Here is a 20,324-nt window from a genome sequence, read left to right on the forward strand (position 1 = left end):
CGACAAAAAAAGTGTGTAACGGCATACGATTTTTCATTCATATGGCCCATTCCTCAGTAAACAATCTCTCACGGTTAACTGCAGATATCATACTGCCTTTGCCATTCTCATTTCTTCAGTATAACATTAGTTAATTTTGTCAGTTTTGTGTGTGTAACTGTATAACTTGTTGGAAAGCTGTATACTTTATCATCAGAAGCATTTCATTATAATTTCTTTTGTCGTCACCATTATTATCATTGATATTATTATTATTATTACCACTACTATTACTACCATCATAGCCATTATCATTATTATTTTCATTATTATCATTATTTTTGTTGTTTTTATTATTAGTATTATTGCTATTGTTATTGTTATTTCACATTCCTATTTTATTATCATTATTGTTATTATTATCATCATCATCATTATCATTACTATTAACATCATCATTGGTACCAGTATCATTAACAAGTATTAATGTCATTACTTTTTTGTTGTTATTAGCAGTATTATTTCTTTAATGATGATAACAATCATCATTATTATCATCATCATCATCATTATCATTGTTACTATTTTTATTATTATTATTATTATCATCATTATTATTATTGCTATCATTATTATTGTAATCATTATTATAATTATTATTATCATTATTATTGTTGTTATTATTCTTATTCTCATTATCATTATTATTACAAGAATAATCACGATTACCATTACCATTATCATTATTACTATCATTATTATCCTTATTATCCGTATTATGGTTATTATTGTTATCATTATTATTATTATCATCCCTATTACTATTATTATTATTATAACCATTATCCTTATTTTCATTTTTATTACTACTATAGTATTACTATTATTATCATCATAATCGTCATTATCATTATTATTATTATCACTAGTATTATCATTATTATTATTACTATAAGTATTATTGTCATTTTCATATAGTCAATTGTCATTACTTTAACTATTATCATTGATATTTTTCTTATTATTATTATTGTTATTACTATCACTATCATTATATTTTTTATTGCTATTATTATCGTCATCATTATCATCATCATTGTTATTGTTGTCATTATCATCCCTGGTAGTATTATCATTATTATTGTTATTATTATTATTGCTATTACTTCTGTTGTCATTATCATTATTATTATTATTATTATAATTATTATTGTTATCATTATTATTATTATTATCATTATTATTACTAATATCCTTATTATTAGTTTCAGTTTTATCCTTATTATTATTATTATTATCATTATCATTACTATTATTATCTTGATTATCATGATTGTTATTATGATTATGATCATGATTATTATTGTTATCATTATCATCACCATTATCATCATCATCATAGCCATCACTGTTTTTCTTATCAATGATGTATACTGAAGGCAAAAGTTATGTATTTACTCACAAAGGAAGACAATCTCTCAACAATTTACTACCTCTCGTAGTCTATATATTAATGTATCATATAATTTCTTATTGTGATTATAATTGTTCATGTTTTCGAAATTATTCTGGTAATCGTATAACCATGTGAGGAACTAATGTACCAGATAACAATACATTAGCTGTTCTTGTTACTGATTTTCATTTAATATTCATTTGGATAACTTTTATGTAAGGACTAAAATGGAAGAATTGTTTGATTAAATGTTTAATAAATAAGGTACATATAAAAATAGACATTAATTAACCAAAGAAGAAAAGTCCTTGGTATTTAGAGTCGAGAACTACATTTCAAATTGCTTAATAAATACTAAACTGAATGATTGGTACATTACATATATTTTTAGAATCTATGGCAATGTTTGGGTTAAATGCATTTCCAATTGTGTGACATGTAGTAATAAATATATGTAATAAATAATATTTTCACGACTTGGAAATCATTTACCTAAAATCCTATTTTTCTCTCGGTATCATACATCAAACCCACACTGAATAACGTTCTCAGGTCGTATTCACGGTGTTCCATAGGCCTACATTTTTTTTCTTCTGGTTCATTCGTGTCACAGCTCTCCTGCGTCCAGTCTGGTGAGGGTGTTGCGAGAAGACATCATCTCTGGGACATCTAGGCGCCCGGTTTCTCCCTGTGGGTCAAGTATTGGGACGAATTCTTAAACATACGTGGAGACAAGATGGTGCCCAGAATAGTGGAGTCACGCATGCTCATAAATATCCATACTTATGCATGTATCTATATTTACATTGACGTTATCAAATCTCTTTTCCTTAAAAAAAAATATTAACGAAAAGCTAAAGATTTAGTAGAGAAAACAGGGAAAGAAATGGTAACCGACCGCAGGCGATGCCTTTTCTTCACTAAACGGATCGTCCATTCTGCGGCGCCGGTTTGCAATGATGAAGGTGTCGAAGCCCACGGGAATGGGACCCGAACTCTGCGGTCTGAGGGAGACGAGGGCCAGGAGGTCAGCACAGGTCGATAGAACTAAGGAAGACTAAACTAAGAGGGAATAAGAGCTTTGGCAAAGTCACACACAAAAACAAATAATGCTGGTTAGAATCTTTGAAGTGAGTGAGATCAAGCGTAAGTTTGTACAGGTGACAGTCGCAGAGGCCACGGCTCCTAACTTTTAATCTTTTAAATCTCTTGCATGTCTTCAAATCAAAAGGACATTACGAAACACATGTAAAACGCTCTTTTCTCTGATCTACACTTTATAACACTTCTGTGAGAATTCTTGCAGCTTGCCCAAGTATATAACTAATCATATTTAATCATTCAGCTTACCTATCCATTTCAGTCCGAAACGAACTTAACGGATTTCCTCCAGAGAACACATCTTACCTAAACTTCATAACTGTGCGTTTGAGAGAGTAGTTGTACCCCGTCCAGGTGTACCAATTGACACCGTCGGCGAAGGATCGGTGAGGACCTCCCAGGTACCAGCCGTTCAGGTTTGCATCGTGACAGTTCCCGTACCACCAAGCGCCCTGGAGGGAGAGGGGAACGTGGAGGGTGAACGTGCTGTCATAAGTACATGTCTGTCGCCAATATGGCAGAAAATCATGTTTGGAAGGTTTATTTGATTTAGTTTATTAGATCATCACCTGTAATTTAACTCTTGTCTCATTAAATACTCAAGGACAACTAAAAGGACTATTACTATTCATTTATCATTAGTCTTCGTCACACCTATATTACATTATTGTAATTCAAGAGAATAACATCGAACCCATAACTAGTTAGAGAGTTTCTGAAGGATGTGAATGCACGTTACGTAACCATGAGTCACACTTAGGGAATATTGACCTAGAGCAGAGACTATCTACGCTTCCTGTGTCATTCACCCTTGGACTGGATTTATTTCGTCATTCACTCCTACCTCATCCCTCACTGGCACAAATACACATAAAGAACATAAAGAATGAAGAAAAATTATTATATATATGTTCCTTTGCATAAAACAATTAACACATCTATCTATCTATCTATCTATCTATATATCTATCTATCTATATACACTCCACTTAGTTTCTTTGGAAAATTCAAACAAAATAATAGAAACATTATCGATGGTAAACCTGTTATTATAACTAATGGAATTTAACCTACACCGCGTGTGTTGTCTGACAAAACCCACCATATTAATGCAGGTTTAACCCTTGCCTTGTAAATTCCTATTCCAGGAGAAACATGTCCTAGGTTGAGTCACTGATCAAGATTAAAGAAATCGGACTCAACACCTGCTTCACCCCCCCTCATACGTTGCACAAGCGGAGAGGAGATAAAGATAAGCAAAGATATCATTTTTTTGACCGTCAGTTTTTAAACGTAATTTAATCTATCATTTTTATACTTCATTCGTGGGTTTTCTCTACTGCTGACATTGAGCTTCCCGCGACAGGTGCCCGAAAAAAACACAAACTTTACATTACCTTATATAACCGTGAACAGCTTCGTTCCACAAAATCCCCATCGCGGTTATCATTATCAACATCGAAGGTGGAGAAAGGGAGTCCGTTGTGCGAGTAGAGGGAGTCACCTGTGGGGAACCAGCAGACGAAAATAAGGGCCTCTTCCTCCTCAAAAGGCCCTATCACGCTAGCAATTTTTCCGTCAATTTTTTTGCGTTTCCGAATGAACTCCGTATGAAAATCATGTAAACAAACATGGCGCTATCGGAGTGAGGTCCCGGGAATCACACGAACATTCTCATACATATTACGTTATTTTAAAGAAATATGATGATGTATATTGTATATACGAATGTTCTAAAACATTAGCTTATGTTTACATTCACTAATCCTATCTAATTTATTAATAGGACAAGATCAACACGGAAATTAGTCAGACGGAAACGGTCGTAACCGTCTTGGTCTGGGAGGCGTTCCGTTTGTAGGCGATCCTTGCGGAAAGCCTCAAATTCAGACGGAACCCCAGAAATTGACGGAAAAAGTGCTAGTGTGATAGGGCCTTCAGTCTACAGGAGTCTTAGAGGAAACCGATGTCGGCTGAAGATCTGGATAACCTAATTTTCAAAATACGAAAGGCATTTAGGTGACTCCGAAAGACATGGATGTAATGCTCGTACAAGCAAAATAAGTCCTTAGGCTTTTACAGTACCATATAGCCGGCGGGGAAGGATGCGTCGAAAATGGAAGCTCACCTGCGTTGCCGAAGTAGACGTTGGCGTGGTACAGGCGGTAGGCATCGCGCTCGGAGCCCACGCGGAAGCCCCGATACCTCGCGAACCTCTTGTTGCCCGACCAGTCCTCCAGCTCGATGTGGAGCTCGTAGTTGGTTTCGTTGTCGACGTTTGTGAGTGACCAGAGGAGGATGTTCCCTGCAAACACGTCGCGAGTCGGGGTCGAGTCAGGTAGTCGGGGTTGGGGAGGGAAGGAAGGGGGAGGAGGTTAGTCTCACGTCGCTGCGTCATCGGGATTCGTCAGGGGTTGACAGGATGGGGTTGGCGCCCCCGTCGGCTCTACGTAAAACTTGTAGAAGACGAAGTTGGGTATTTAGAAATGTAGTTATAAGTTGGAAGTAAAAAGTCAGATAACGTAGGAAGGGGGAGAGCGTGAGTCATCATAGATACTGGTATCCGTCAGAGATAAAACGCAGAATTCGTTGTTCCTATTTTTTATATTGCACAAGCGGTCCCTTGTCACTGTGGACTTTTAATCCGTACGTTCATGCAAAGATAATTAGTAATCAGTGTAAATGTTATACGTAGTGACAGGTGTCAGTCAGTGTCAGGGCGGGAATCAGTGGTGCTATTGTTCGTATTTGAAAAGTCACCACCGGCAGTATGGACTATTTATCACGTTTTGGGGATGGAGTGATTACGTAAAGATATGAGTATCAGGGCTTCTTACGGTCATCATGAAAATATTCCACTTATGTCCAGATATTTCTTTGACCAGTCGTCAAGTTCAAGCAGCCAACAGTATCTCTATTTCCGTCTGACACGAGGCTTATTTTCCCGTGACAGTCAAGTCAGTCAACATTATTTTTGTCATTACATTGGCCCCGATTGTTACATCATTAATGGCTTGTATAGTGAGTGAATCTGAGTTAACGTCCTTTCTTTTCAGGTCATTCATGTCTCGTTATTGTGTTTGTTCACTAGGCTCACTAAGCCTTTTTCAAACTAGTTAAAAGCTGGGTGATATTTAGGAGATACTCATTGTTATATCCTTTGTAAACAGCGTCTACTAAGCTATCCGGTAATTCAATAATTAATAAATCGCTAATTGTTGTATATAAACAATTTGTCCAATGGATACCAAATGCCAATAGTTATTTACCTAATCATAAAATAAAAATTTCCATGCTAAAGGGCTTACATAAATCCTTATCACTCTGCAATTAAGCTATACAAGGGTGAGGACTATGTCAGCGTCAAGTCAGCAGAACGATTTCGTCTCCGTCAGTCGAATTTGACTCATTTGGCTTCGTCAGTATTTCCATAAGCGTCAGTCTGTAAGCCCTTTAGCTTGGAAATGCTTATTCTATGATTAGGTAAATAACTATTGGCATTTGGTATCCATTGGACAAATTGTTTATATACAACAATTAGCGATCTATTAATGATTGAATTACCTGGTAGCTTAGTAGACGTTGTTTACAAAGGATATAACAATGTGTATCTCCTAAGTATGACCCAGCTTTTAACTAGTTTGAAATAGGCTTAGTGAGCCTAGCGAACAAACACAGTAACGATTTACGGAGATGTCAGCAAGACCTACACAGAAGGTCGAATTTCTCATCAGCATGTCTTTTGTAATCGTTATAATGTCGCCATATCCGGGTCGACCAAATATGGCGAGATACCGTAATGTAGAAAAGGTATGAATGAGACTGGATATCTTCACAATACAAGAGATGTATTTGACCGGTTTCGATTACGTCTTCGTCAGAAATACATTGTATTGTGAAGATATCCAGTCTCATTCATACCTTTTCTACATTTGTCAACATGGATACGTTTTATGAGATACCGTAAGATGGATATTAACGTCACTTCTTAAACATTTTTATAAAGTCCATCAGACTGATGTCATATCAACGTACCCTTCAAACTCGGCCAGGTTAATAAACACGTTTAAGTCATGTTATTATTACTCTATTTGACTCTCCATTATATAGCACCTTGTTCATGTCATGTCGCTACGATTAGGTTAAGCGTTCCAGAGATTCTGTCTGAACGAACCTTAGTTAAATCTATGCAAAGTTATATGCATAGGAACAAGTCACACTCTTGTACTAATCAGGCTATGGGGGGGGGGGGGTAATACATGCTCGACTCGTACTAATCAGGCTATGGGAGGGGGGGGGGGGGGGTAATACATGCTCGACTCGTACTAATCAGGCTATGGGAGGGTAGTACATGCTCGACTGGCAAGGACCATAAACACCAGCTGATTCATGGGAGATCAATGTCCGACTCAGAACCAAGATCCCAACGTATTTCAGTCCGCCATTAAGGAACTTTCTTTTCCTTCTTTTGGATTCTTTCAATATGACCCATAGATATTTGATAAATAAATAAATAAATATAATAAACAAAAAATTAAATAAGTAAATAAATATATATGCATAAATATATATGTGTGTGTGTGTGTGTGTGTGTGTGTGTGTGTGTGTGTGTGTGTGTGTGTGTGTGTGTGTGTGTGTGTGTGTGTGTGTGTGTGTGTGATACACAAAGATACACGTGTATATATATATATATATATATATATATATATATATATATGTATGTATGTATATAAAATATATATATATATAATATATAATATATATATACATGTATACATATACACATATATAGATAGATAGATAAATAGATAGAGATAGATATCATACGGCGCGTTTCATTGTAAAGCAAAAGAATCAAGAACTGTAAAAGACTGCCACCACAGACAGAAAAAAAAGCCTAACGTGATTACCCAGCGCCTCCCTTCCCGAGACGCTCACCGTGACGGCCAGATGGCACTCAGATTGTTGGGAATTTTCTGCGATTATAAACTGTCAACTCCAATTGCAACAAAAGCCGTCTCTCACTCACTCTTTTGACCGACTTTCCTAAGGGGAATATTATTTCCGTCGGTTCTCCCTTGCTTGCATCTTCAACCACGGTGAAAATAATTTAGTATAAAGATACTAGCTGGATTATCCAAGCCTTCTTAGGGCAAAAGAATAGGCTAGCAACGCAAAATCACTAGCGACAGCAGATGCAAGATGCTGAGGGAACCTGAGCAACCAGTGCGGAAAGGGATTCGCGTGATCCAGACTGGAAGACAATCTCCTTGTACTTTGGCGCAAGACAAGACGATTTAAGCCAACATCTGGCGTTTGCTGCAAAGCTTGAGATGTTTTGTGTCGTGTAACATGTATATAGATAAGTATATATAAGAATAAGTATATACATGTGTGTGTGTGTGTGTGTTTGTGTGTGTGCGTGTGTGTGTATGTGTGTGTGCGCGCGCGTGTGCGTGTGCGTGCGTGTGTGTGTGTGTGTGTGTGTGTGTGTGTGTGTGTGTGTGTGTGTGTGTGTGTGTGTGTGTGTGTGTGTGTGTGTGTGTGTGTGTGATATATCCATTGATATGGCACATCTTATGCATGCGTGTGTGGCCGCGCGGGCTCGCGTGTGTGGTAAACCATTTGCGAGGAGCAACGTGGTCTAAAATATCCTCCAACATATATTACCGCAACAGTGTAAAATGTTCCAATATGGCACGCAATGCAGTCCTATATTTCAACATCTGAGTTCGTGTGTAATAGTAACGTTCATAACCATGTTTCCCTTGTCTACAAGAATGTTCTACAAGTACCATCTGTCGAATGGTGGTAATTAGGATATCAACAGCCACGTGTTCTGATAATTGGATTCTCATTAAATTCTTGTTACCCTAACAGCTAAGAAGTTCAGCAATCCTAGTGCCTAACAAAACAAGACAGCCGATAGCAACATAATCCAAAAAGAATCGATACATTAGCTTATAAAACAAACAAAAAACATTTGTGTGTTGCGTGTGGCATTATTCAAATCACTCCCTGACAACAAATCCCGCAGTGTTAAGAGAATCAAACCATCAATCACCGTTTTCTTTGTCTATCTTGCCGTTTTATCATTTCGTGAAAGTAACGGCTTTCTAAACCGTCGGGCAGTTACTGTCTGGACTCACAGCATCGTTGATCAGCAAGCATTGGGAATTAAGGTTTCTCGTGCTCGAATACACGCTTATCATCCTAATCCCAAACCCCTTGTCCGCAAATGACTTCAAACGGTGCACAATTATACAATTCAGGTGTCAATTCAAGCAGCAACGTTATAGCGAACTGAACAACCCACTAAAAACCAAAAGCAGTTTAGTAGAAAACGGTTATAACTGTTTCTGTGACAAGTCAGCAGAAGTGTTGTCACGGACGGAAGCAGTCGACCAATCGCCCGCTAGGCAATTATGGGAGTCAGTGTTACGAGCTCGACTTTCCGCTCCTGCAACCCGGGGAGATATTGCAGATAACCGTTGCCTTTTACAGCAGACCTCATACTATGTTGTTTAGACACTTTTTACAGTCACGTCAGGGTTATGGTAACTGCATTCTCGGAAATTAACTTCCAAAATATGCATATTCCTTCCTCACTGCAGCGAACACCGTCAAACAACCACCTCGTCTATTTTTAGACTCGCAAACTAGCGTCCCTAACCGTTAATATTTCCGTTTGTCTCTTATCCATCCCACGAGCGCACTTTCTCTCGCTCCCTCGTCAGTGAAAACGCGTCAGCCCATCAGTCAGCCAACTGCCTCGCCCTGGCTGCTCTGTCAACGTCAATGGCTGCTGAACGCCTTCGCTTTCTCTGCCTCCTCGCCTGCATCCGACGCCGTTCATCTCCCGCGCTAGAAATTTGCAGTGACGCATCTTTGCATCTGAGGAATGCGGACTCGTCTTTTACAAATATGAGGAGTATGTGTGTGTGTGCGTGTATACCACACACACACATACACGCATTGTCTTTATAAATGGTCGGCAAAGGAGACGTGAAGCCATTTTCTATATAAATAAAAATGAAAAATAATGGAAATGCTTAACAGTATTTTACAATTATAAATACACGTAGTAATCTCTCTAGTAGAACATATCTTCCTTAGCTATGTGTCAAAATCTCATATGTGTATATGTGTGCATCTCTCTCTCTCTCTCTCTCTCTCTCTCTCTCTCTCTCTCTCTCTACATATATATATATATATATATATATATATATATATATATATATATATATATATGTATATATATATGTGTGTGTGTGTGTGTGCGCGCGCGTACGTGCGTGCGTGTATGTGTATATATACTTTCTCTTCTGATATAGACGAAACTTTCTGTCACAACACTAAACAATGATCTGGTTAAACCGAAACCTTATTTTGGTTTGCGGAGGAAACAAAATCATAGATTTTCCTTTCAGATCATGTGCACCAGTTTCAACCCCCCCCCCCCCCACATCTATCGAACTGACACCTTTCTTTCTCACATCCATTCAGCCAAGCAGCCAACGAGCGTCATATGCCTATTCTCCGCCACGTTAAAAAATCACCCTTGTTTGTTAAGTGTGGTAATGAGTGAGTCACCTAGACATCTAAATATATTTACTTGACATTGTCTCCAAGGTAGATCATTAACCATGTCCAAGTGCATCACCTTAAGTTTATCATTTGTATAGTAAGTGCTCATTAGTCTATGTCTGTTTTTTATTCCGATATCTGTATATATACGGTGTACCCAATAGTCAGATACTAATCTATCATTTATCGCGTCAATATGCTGAGATTCTTTTTTCCAAGACGAAAATGCACTTGAGAGTTTCGTTGTAATTGTCAGACTGCAACGCCGTTGTCTATTTCAAATGATTATCTTCACCTACGTGTCAGTTATCACATGACTATCAACACCAACCTGTCATCAGTCATCATCAACCTGTCATCCTGTCATCAGTCATCGCCAACCTGTCATCCTGTCATCAGTCATCACCAACCTGTCATCAGTCATCGCCAACCTGTCATCCTGTCATCAGTCATCACCAACCTGTCATCAGTCATCGCCAACCTGTCATCCTGTCATCAGTCATCATCAACCTGCCATCAGTCATCACCAACCTGTCATCAGTCATCGCCAACCTGTCATCCTGTCATCAGTCATCACCAACCTGTCATCAGTCATCGCCAACCTGTCATCAGTCATCACCAACCTGTCATCAGTCATCGCCAACCTGTCATCCTGTCATCAGTCATCACCAACCTGTCATCAGTCATCACCAAGCTGTCATCAGTTATCACGTCTTCAACTCGAAATAAAAAAGTAAAGTGTAGTCTGTCATAATCAAGTCGATTTTGTCCATCGTAGTTTATTTGTCACTTTAGTCACTCTATCACCCCTCAACCATAATTCATATATATTTATTTTTATTTTGTCATCAGATTCTTACAATTATACTTTCGGCGTTTTATCGTAAGGTAAATGATAAAATATTTTGTCTCCAGTCTCATATTCTCGTCTTTCTGCCATGTTCAATATTCGTCGTCATCTTACCTTCCCTAGAGCATCAGCTGTATACACTCGTCACCTGTCTGTCATATTCACGCCATTCTATCGTCAGTTGTCTATCTATCATTCATCATCATTCTGCTACGTTCACGTCACTCTCCCATCAGTTGAATGTATTTTCATTAGTCTGTTGAGATTCCAGTCCTTTAGAGACAGTTGCCGGTCTATTGTATTTTGTCACTCGTCTATTGTCAGTTGAATGTATTTCTGTCATGAGTCGGCCGTTTTCTTCATATTTTTTCAGTTGAATTATTGGATTTTGTCACGTCTTATATTTTCGTCATTGTACTATCAATTGAAAACATCTGGGTCTTCAGTCTGTCCTATTCATACGATTCTTCCATCAGTTAATTACATTTCTGTGGTCAGTTATACTCCCTTTGTACCTTCAGTTAGATATATATTTGCAGTTAGTGTCATGTTTTCCTTCTGAGATGTCAATACTTTTCCGTCGCCAGTAATATGCTCTCTGTCCTCTCCTAATGTGATATTTTGGTTGTCTGCTTCACTTATTTCTCCCTTATTATAACTGTCATACTCTCTTCAGTAAAATGTATTTCAGTCGTTAGTCAGTTACTTTGCTCACTTTCAGTTTCATCAGCAGAGTTCGCTGCGTAGGTCTCCTATGTCAAGATACTGTACTAGTCATTTCCATATTAATTTGTCTGTCCATTATTATCTGTCAATCTGTATTGTATCGTCTGTCTGTAATCTGCTTCGTATGGGATTCTCTGAGCCTATTATCTTCTCTTCTAATATCTACTAGTTAGTATGTTAGTCATTAGTCATTAAGGTACTTCGTATGCTGGTTAATTCAACAATTATTTTCATCAGTTGTTGTAAAGGTCACCTTTTCATTTGATTTTTGTCAGTTGTTCTGAATCCTGGCTTTTTTTTTGGTCTATGCTCCTGAGTCAAAGCCAATCTTGATCAGTCATCTTTACTGTCAGTCGTTCATCAGGTGTTCGTCAGTCGTCAGTCAGTCTGTGTCTCGTCTATTCATCGTATTTTTCTTCTTATTATTATTATTCTGTAGCTATCCTTTTTTCAGGTGTCCGAATCTCATATATAAGATTTTCGTTCACCTTCCGGAATTTTGCTTATCACATTTTTATCTTATCTTTACGTTGGTCAATCACCGAGGTTTTATTCACTATATTTTTGTAACATTTTACTATACTTTTTTTCCAATTTTACTGTCTTGTCCATTCATCATATTGTTCATCTTGAGTTCCGTTTATTCACATACTTATCAGTTGTCATACAGTTCATCTATTCTCACCTATTTATCAGATTTTCGGTAGTCAGAGTTTTGCACACATTCACCAGTCATTGTAAGTCATCTTTAACCTATGCAGATTTACCTTCTCAGACTTATCATGCTTCTGTAAGTCATCTAGAATCTCATCTGTTCATCAGATTTTTGTGACGTCCTCAGATTTGCCTATTCATCAGATTATCGTGTCATCCTGTCATATATTCATCAGATTTTTGTTAGTCGTTCAAAGACTTGCCCATTTATCAGATTTATTAGATGCTCATTTATCAGTCATTCTGACTCACACCTACTTATCATATTTCTGGCTAACTTCCTGACACACATATTCATAAGAATTTTGTCAGTCGCTCCAATCTATCGCCTATCAGATTTTTCTGTCGCCATAATTCTTGTCTATTCAGCAAAATTTCGTTCGTCTTGAGTCTTGTTTATTCATCAGTCATCTGTCTCATTTATTCATTATATTTCTGTCATGTGTCTAACCTGTTCACCCGATTTTGGGCTATTCATCAGTTTTTTGTCAAATTTCTTTAGTCTTGTGGATGTCTCATAGTTTCATCTATCGTTCCAAAACGCCTATTTACCAGATTTTCGTCAATTTTCCTGTGTCTTCCCTAGTCATCAGATTCTCAACAGTCCTGAGTCACCTATCCATAAGGTTTTCGTCTTAAATCATAATTATTCATCAGATTTTCGCTAGTCGTGAGTCATCCCTATATATCAGATTTTCCCCTTAGTTTTTCCAGTCACTTTGAGTCTCATCAATCCATTATTCTCTTATTTTCTTTATCAACCTCCTATTTGTCAATTTGTTCATCAGTCGCCTTTTCTATTCATATTTTCGTCAGTCATCCTGTCTCACTTTTTATCAGATTCTCGGCAATCATCCTATTCCTCAGTCATCCTAAGCCTCACTTCTTCCAACTTTCGTCAGCTCTGAATTTCATCTATTCATCAGGTTGTTATTGGTCATTCTTTCCACCTATTCATCAGAATTTCGCCTCACCTATGCATCCATTTTTGACACCCATCATTCAACACATTCTGTCAGTTTTTTTTTCTGAATCTCACAAATCATTTTGGGCCAACGATCTTGAGTCACCTCTTCAGGGTTTTTTTTTTATTATTATTCATTTATTCCTGTCTATTAGCATTCTGTCTGTTCCCCTGGCCAACTATCCTAAGTCACCTCTTCATTTTTTTTTTTTTTTTTTTTTTTGTCTCTATCAGCATTCTGTTAGTTCCCCTTTTACTTTTCATCCTTTTTCGTCAAATATCCTTAGCACCACTTCAGTGCACGGTCTCCCTGTTAACTGTCTAACTAACGATGCATTATCAACCAGTCCATCATTCTGTAATGCATTATCTACCATAAAGTCTATAATGGCTAATCTACTAGTCAGTCCAGTTTATAATGCATTATCTACCAGTCAGTTCATCAGTCTAAAATGTATTACTTACCAGTTAGTCCATCAGTCTATGATGCATTATCTACCAGTCAGTCAGTCAGTCTATGATCTATTAACTGTCAGTTAACCAGTCTGCAATTCCTTTTCTACCAGTCAGTTCATGAGCCTATGATCCATTATCTACCGGTCAGTCTATCAGTCTTTATGCATTATCTACCAGTCATTCAATCAGTCTATGATCTACTAACTGTCAGTTAACCAGTCTGCAATTCCTTTTCTACCACTCAGGTCATCAGTCTATGACCCATCATCTACCAGGCAGTCTATGTCTTATGCATTATCTTCCAAGCAGTCCATCAGTCTTTATGCATTATCTACCAGTCAGCCAATCAGTCTATGATGCATTTTCTATCAGTTAACATTTCTCTCTATATACGATAGCTATGCATATCTAGACTGATATATATATATATATATATATATATATATATATATATATATATATATATATATAGACATATATGTGTGTGTGTGTACTAGTCAGTCCATCAGTTTACAATGCATTATGTCAGTTAACCAGTCTATAATGCATGATCTACTAGTCAGTCCATCAGTCTACGATGCATTATCTACCAGTCATCGACTAAACCGGGTTTTGCTAGTTAAGCTCCCCGTAGTTGGGTTTATTTTTTTTCTATATCAGGTGACATCTCCAACAGTTGATGGTCAGACTGTTTACAGGTGATGAGTGAGTGCCAAATTTTACTGCCAAAGAGTCAGCCTTTGTTAAGTAGGAGTCACGTTCCCTTCCCACGCCAGGATCGCTCGGCCCGTCGGAGTTAGTGCCAGTTAGTGCCATTCACGCTGACCTGTCCTCGTCCGCCTACCCAGCGCCTGGCAACCCAATGTTCTCTTCGTCTCCTCTTGTCGGAGGGAAGACCGGTGTTCGCCGTCAGAGGCTGGCCAGGAGGTGCATAGAAAGAAGAGGGGATTGCCGAAGTGGGTGCGCCTCGTCCTCCGCAGGACACTTCAGCCAGCAGGTAACTATTAGCAAATGGCATCAGGAATCACGAAGAAAAGAGAGAAGAGACCGCAGAAGGTTTTTTTCGGTCAAGTCACCGCCGAGACGACGCCACTAGAAGCCCCAGAGGGACTATAGGACCCAAAGGAATGAGCGAGGGGGTTCTCTGGCAGAATGAGTCGTCTCCCGGCAGCCGCAGACTCATATCAGAGATTGCGAGAAATTGCATTGCAACAAATACTGAGAAGGTTGGAACATCAAAAGAAATGGAGCCCGAAGAGGTGGCAGCCCACGTGCGATGTTGACGCTGCGGCTGCCGGAGGAAAACTGTTCACCAGTTTATGATGCATTATTTATCTGACAGTCAGTCCATCAGTCGATGATGCATTATCTATCGTATGCCCATCAGTCTATACCGCGTATGTATCAGTTAGTTCATTAGTCCATCAGTCTATGATGCATTATTTACCAGCCAGTCCATCAGTATATTATGCTTTATCTACCAATCAGTTCATCAGTCCATGTTGCATCATCTACCAATTATGCCATCAGTCTGTAATGCATTATCTACTAGTCGGTCCATCAATCTTACGAAATATATTCAACATGCAGTACTTGGTCACACCAGTCTTTACGTCTCCTCGTCAGTCATCTACTTTCAAGTCTACTTATTAGTCATCTACTTTTAAGTCTACTTATTATTCATCTACTTTTAAGTCTACTCGTCAATCATCTGCTTTTTAAGTCTATTCGTCAGTGATCTACGTTTAAGTGCAATCGTCAGTCATCTACTTTTTAAGTCTATTCCTAGTCATCTGTTTTTAAGTCCACTCGTCAGTCATCTGCTTTTAAGTCCACTCGTCAGTCATCTGCTTTTAAGTCTACTCGTCAGTCATCTTTTAAATTACTCATCAGTCATTTACTTTTAAGTCCACTCGTCAGTCATCTGTTTTAAGTCCACTCGTCAGTCATCTGTTTTTAAGTCCACTCATCAGTCATCTGCTTTTAAGTCCACTCGTCAGTCATCTGCTTTTAAGTCTATTCGTCAGTCATCTGCTTTTAAGTCCACTCGTCAGTCATCTACTTTTAAGTCAATTCGCCAGTCATCTACTTTTAAGTCCACTCGTCAGTCATCTGTTTTTAAGTCCACTCGTCAGTCATCTGCTTTTAAGTCCACTCGTCAGTCATCTGTTTTTAAGTCCACTCGTCAGTCATCTGTTTTTAAGTCTACTCGTCAGTCAACTGCTTTCAAGTCCACTCGTCAGTCATCTGCTTTTAAGTCCACTCGTCAGTCATCTGTTTTTAAGTCTACTCGTCAGTCAACTGCTTTCAAGTTCACTCGTCAGTCATCTGTTTTTAAGTCTACTCGTCAGGCATCTGCTTTTAAGTCTATTTGTCAGTCAACTGCTTTCAAGTCCACTCGTCAGTCATCTGCTTTTAAGTCTACTCGTCAGTCATCTGCTTTTAAGACTATTCGTCAGTCAGCTGCTTTTAAGTCTACTCGTCAGTCAGCTGCTTTTTAGTCCATTCGTCAGTCATCTGTTTTTAAGTCCACTCGTCAGTCATCTGCTTTTTAGTCCACTCGTCAGTCATCTGCTTTTAAGTCTACTCGTCAATCATCTTTTAAATTACTCATCAGTCATCTACTTTTACGTCCACTCGTCAGTCATCTGTTTTTAAGTCCACTCGTCAGTCATCTGTTTTTAAGTCCACTCATCAGTCATCTGCTTTTAAGTCCACTCGTCAGTCATCTGTTTTTAAGTCTATTCGTCAGTCATCTGCTTTTAAGTCCACTCGTAAGTCATCTGTTTTTAAGTCTATTCGTCAGTCATCTACTTTCAAGTCTACTCGTCAGTCATCTGCTTTTGTCTACTCGTCAGTCATCTGCTTTTAAGTCCACTCGTCAGTCATCTGCTTTTAAGTCTACTCGTCAGCCATCTGCTTTTAAATCTATTCGTCAGTCATCTGCTTTTAAGTCTACTCGTCAGTCAACTGCTTTCAAGTCCACTCGTCAGTCATTTACTTTTAAGTCCACTCGTCAGTCATCTGCTTTTAAGTCTATTCGTCAGTCATCTGCTTTTAAGTCTATTCAGCAGTCACCTGATTTTAAGTCCACTCGACAGTCATCTGCTTTTAAATCTACTCGTCAGTCATCTGCTTTTAAGTCTATTCGTCAGTCATCTGCTTGTAAGTCAACTCGTTAGTCATATGTTTTTAAGTCCACTCGTCAGTCATCTGTTTTTAAGTCTACTCGTCAGTCATCTGCTTTTAAGTCTACTCGTCAGTCATCTGCTTTTAAGTCTATTCGTCAGTCATCTGCTTGTAAGTCAACTCGTTAGTCATATGTTTTTAAGTCCACTCGTCAGTCATCTGTTTTTAAGTCTACTCGTCAGTCATCTGCTTTTAAGTCTACTCGTCAGTCATCTGCTTTGAAGTCTATTCGTCAGTCATCTGCTTGTAAGTCAACTCGTTAGTCATATGTTTTTAAGTCTACTCGTCAGTCATCTGCCATTAAGTCAATTCGTCAGTCATCTACTTTCAAGTCCACTCGTCAGTCATCTGCTTTTAAATCTACTCGTCAGTCATCTGCTTTTAAGTCCACTCGTCAGTCATCTGCTTTTAAGTCCACTCGTCAGTTATCTGTTTTAAGCCTATTCGTCAGTCTGCTTTTAAATCCACTCGTCAGTCATCTACTTTTAAAGTCAGTTCGTCAGTCATCTACTTCTAAGTCTACTCGTCAGTCATCTGCTTTTAAGTCTACTTGTTAGTCAGCTATTTTCAAGTCTATTTGTCAGTATTTGCTTCTAAGTCCACTCGTCAGTCATCTACTTTCAAGTCTACTCGTCAGTCATCTGGTTTTAAGTCTATTCGTCAGTCATGTTTTTAAGTCTATTCGTCAGTCATCTGCTTTTGTCTATTCGTCAGTCATCTGCTTTTAAGTCTACTCGTCAGTCATCTGCTTTCAAGTCCACTCGTCAGTCATGTTTTTAAGTCTACTCATCAGTCATCTGCTTTTAAGTTTTTCGTCAGTTATCTACTTTTAAGCCTATTCGTCAGTCATCTGCTTTTAAGTCTATTCGTCAGTCATCTGCTTTTAAGTCTATTCGTCAGTCATGTTTTTAAGTCTATTCGTCAGTCATCTGCTTTTAAGTCTATTCGTCAGTCATCTGCTTTCAAGTCCACTCGTCAGTCATGTTTTTAAGTCTACTCATCAGTCATGTTTTTAAGTCTACTCATCAGTCATCTGCTTTTAAGTTTTTCGTCAGTTATCTACTTTTAAGCCTATTCGTCAGTCATCTGCTTTTAAGTCTATTCGTCAGTCATCTGCTTTTAAGTCTACATGTCAGTCATATGCTTTTAAGTCTATTCGTCAGTCATCTGCTTTTAAGTCTACTCATCAGTCATCTACTTTTTAAATCTATTCATCAGTCATCTACTTTTAAAATCTACTCGTCAGTCATCTGCTTTTAAATCTACTCGTCAGTCATCTGCTTTTAAGTCTACATGTCAGTCATATGCTTTTAAGTCTATTCGTTAGTCATCTGCTTTTAAGTCTACTTGTCAGTCATCTACTTTTAAGTCTACTCGTCAGTCATCTGCTTTTAAGTCTACTCATCAGTCATCTACTTTTTAAATCTATTCATCAATCATCTACTTTTAAAATCTACTCGTCAGTCATCTGCTTTTAAACCTACTCGTCAGTCATCTGCTTTTAAGTCTACTCGTCAGTCATCTGTTTTTAAGTCTACTCGTCAGTTATCTGCTTTTAAGTCCACTCGTCAGTCACTTGTTTTGAAGTCCACTCGTCAGTCATCTACTTTTTAAATCTACTCGTCAGTCATCTGCTTTTAAGTCTATTCATCAGTCATCTGCTTTTAAGTCCACTCGTCAGTCACTTGTTTTTAAGTCCACTCGTCAGTCATCTGCTTTTAAGTCCACTCGTCAGTCACTTGTTTTCAAGTCCACTCGTCAGTCATCTGCTTTTAAGTCCACTCGTCAGTCATCTGCTTTTAAGTCCACTCGTCAGCCACTTGTTTTTAAGTCCACTCGTCAGTCATCTGCTTTTAAGTCTATTCGTCAGTCATCTGCTTTTAAGTCTACTCGTCAGTCATCTGGTTTTAAGTCTACTCGCGAATTATCTGCTTTTAAGTCCACTCGTCAGCCATCTGCTTTCAAGTCTACTCGTCAGTCAACTGCTTTTAAGTCCACTCGTCAGTCATCTGCGTTTAAGTCTACTCGTCAGTCACATGTTTTTAAGTCCACTCGTCAGTCATCTGTTTCTAAGTTACTCGTCAGTAATATACTTTTAAAATTCTACTCGTCAATCGTCTACTTTTAAGTCTACTCGTCAGCCATCTACGTTGAAATCGTCTACTCGTCAGTCATCTGTGTGTAAGTACTCATCAGATGTCTACTTTTAAGTCTACTCGCCAATCTTTTGTTCTTAATTTACTCATGTCATCTAATTCTGAGTCTACGTGTCAGTAATCTACTTTCAAGTCTAGTCGTCAGTCATCTGCGTCTACTCGTCAGTCATCTGCTGTCTACTCGTCAGTCATCTACATTCAAATCTACTCGTCAGTCATCTGCTGTCTACTCGTCAGTCATCTACATTCAAATCTACTCGTCAGTCATCAGGGTCTACTCTTCAGCCATATACTTTTAAACTTACTCGTCGGTCTTGTTTTTAAGTCTGTTCGTCAGCCATCTACTTTATTGTCTATTTGTTAGCCATCTACATTGAAGGTTACTCGTCAGTCATCATAAATCAAGTCTACTCTTCAGTCATCTACTTTTAAGTTTACTCGTCAGTCATGTTTTTAAGTCTAATCGTCAGTCATCTACTTTTAAAAGTCTACCAATCGGTCATCTACTTTTAAGTTTATTCGTTAGTTATCTACTTCTAAATAAACTCGTTAGACATCTACTTTTAAGTCTGATCGTGTCATCTACTTTAGTCTATTCATTAGTCATCTTGTAAGTCTAACTGTCAGTCATCTACTTTTAAGTCTACGCGTCAGTCACCTACTGTAAGGTCTATTCGTCAGTCATCTACTTTTACGTCTCTTCGTAGTAAGTAATCATTAGTCATCTTTTAAGTCTATTCGTTAGTCATCTACTTTTACGGCTATTCGTAGTAAGTCTAATCATTAGTCATCTTTTAAGTCTATTCGTTACTCATCTACTTTTAAGTCTATTCGTTAGTCATCTACTTTAAAGTCTATTCGTTAGTCATCTACTTTTAAGTCTCTTCGTAGTAAGTCTAATCATTAGTCATCTTTTAAGTCTATTCGTTAGTCATCTACTTTTAAGTCAACTCGTTATTCATCTACTTATAAACATATTCGTCAATCATCTGTTTATAAGTCTATAATGCTTTAAAGTCTACTTGTCAGTCATCTACTTTTAAATGTACTTTTCAGTCAGATACTTGCCAGTCTACTTAAATAGTAAATCTGCTTATCAGTCTTTTGCTTCCAAGTGTACTTATTACTTGTCTCTTTACTGTCTTT

General features: G+C 38.0%; 2 protein-coding genes across 2 annotated transcripts in view; one reads left to right on the forward strand and one right to left on the reverse strand.

Annotated features, from left to right (window-relative positions):
* The window catches only part of LOC113819883 (ceramide synthase 2), a 6,176-nt gene extending 4,464 nt beyond the window's left edge, over window positions 1–1,712 (forward strand). Inside the window, exon 2 of the mRNA XM_027372111.2 lies at window positions 1–1,712. This exon is cut by the window's left edge and continues 1,064 nt beyond it. Coding sequence (XP_027227912.2) covers window positions 1–19 — 19 coding nt within the window. The 3' untranslated portion in view covers window positions 20–1,712.
* The window catches only part of LOC113819870 (microfibril-associated glycoprotein 4), a 43,958-nt gene continuing 25,305 nt past the window's right edge, over window positions 1,672–20,324 (reverse strand). The window contains exons 5-9 of the mRNA XM_070135486.1: window positions 4,665–4,841; window positions 3,934–4,040; window positions 2,843–2,988; window positions 2,334–2,439; window positions 1,672–2,123 (exon numbers count right to left, since the gene is read on the reverse strand). Coding sequence (XP_069991587.1) covers window positions 2,043–2,123; window positions 2,334–2,439; window positions 2,843–2,988; window positions 3,934–4,040; window positions 4,665–4,841 — 617 coding nt within the window. The 3' untranslated portion in view covers window positions 1,672–2,042. The remainder of the gene's footprint in view (window positions 2,124–2,333; window positions 2,440–2,842; window positions 2,989–3,933; window positions 4,041–4,664; window positions 4,842–20,324) is intronic.

The sequence above is a fragment of the Penaeus vannamei genome, chromosome 20 (genome assembly GCF_042767895.1).
Source record: "Penaeus vannamei isolate JL-2024 chromosome 20, ASM4276789v1, whole genome shotgun sequence".
NCBI classification, from domain to species: domain Eukaryota; kingdom Metazoa; phylum Arthropoda; class Malacostraca; order Decapoda; family Penaeidae; genus Penaeus; species Penaeus vannamei.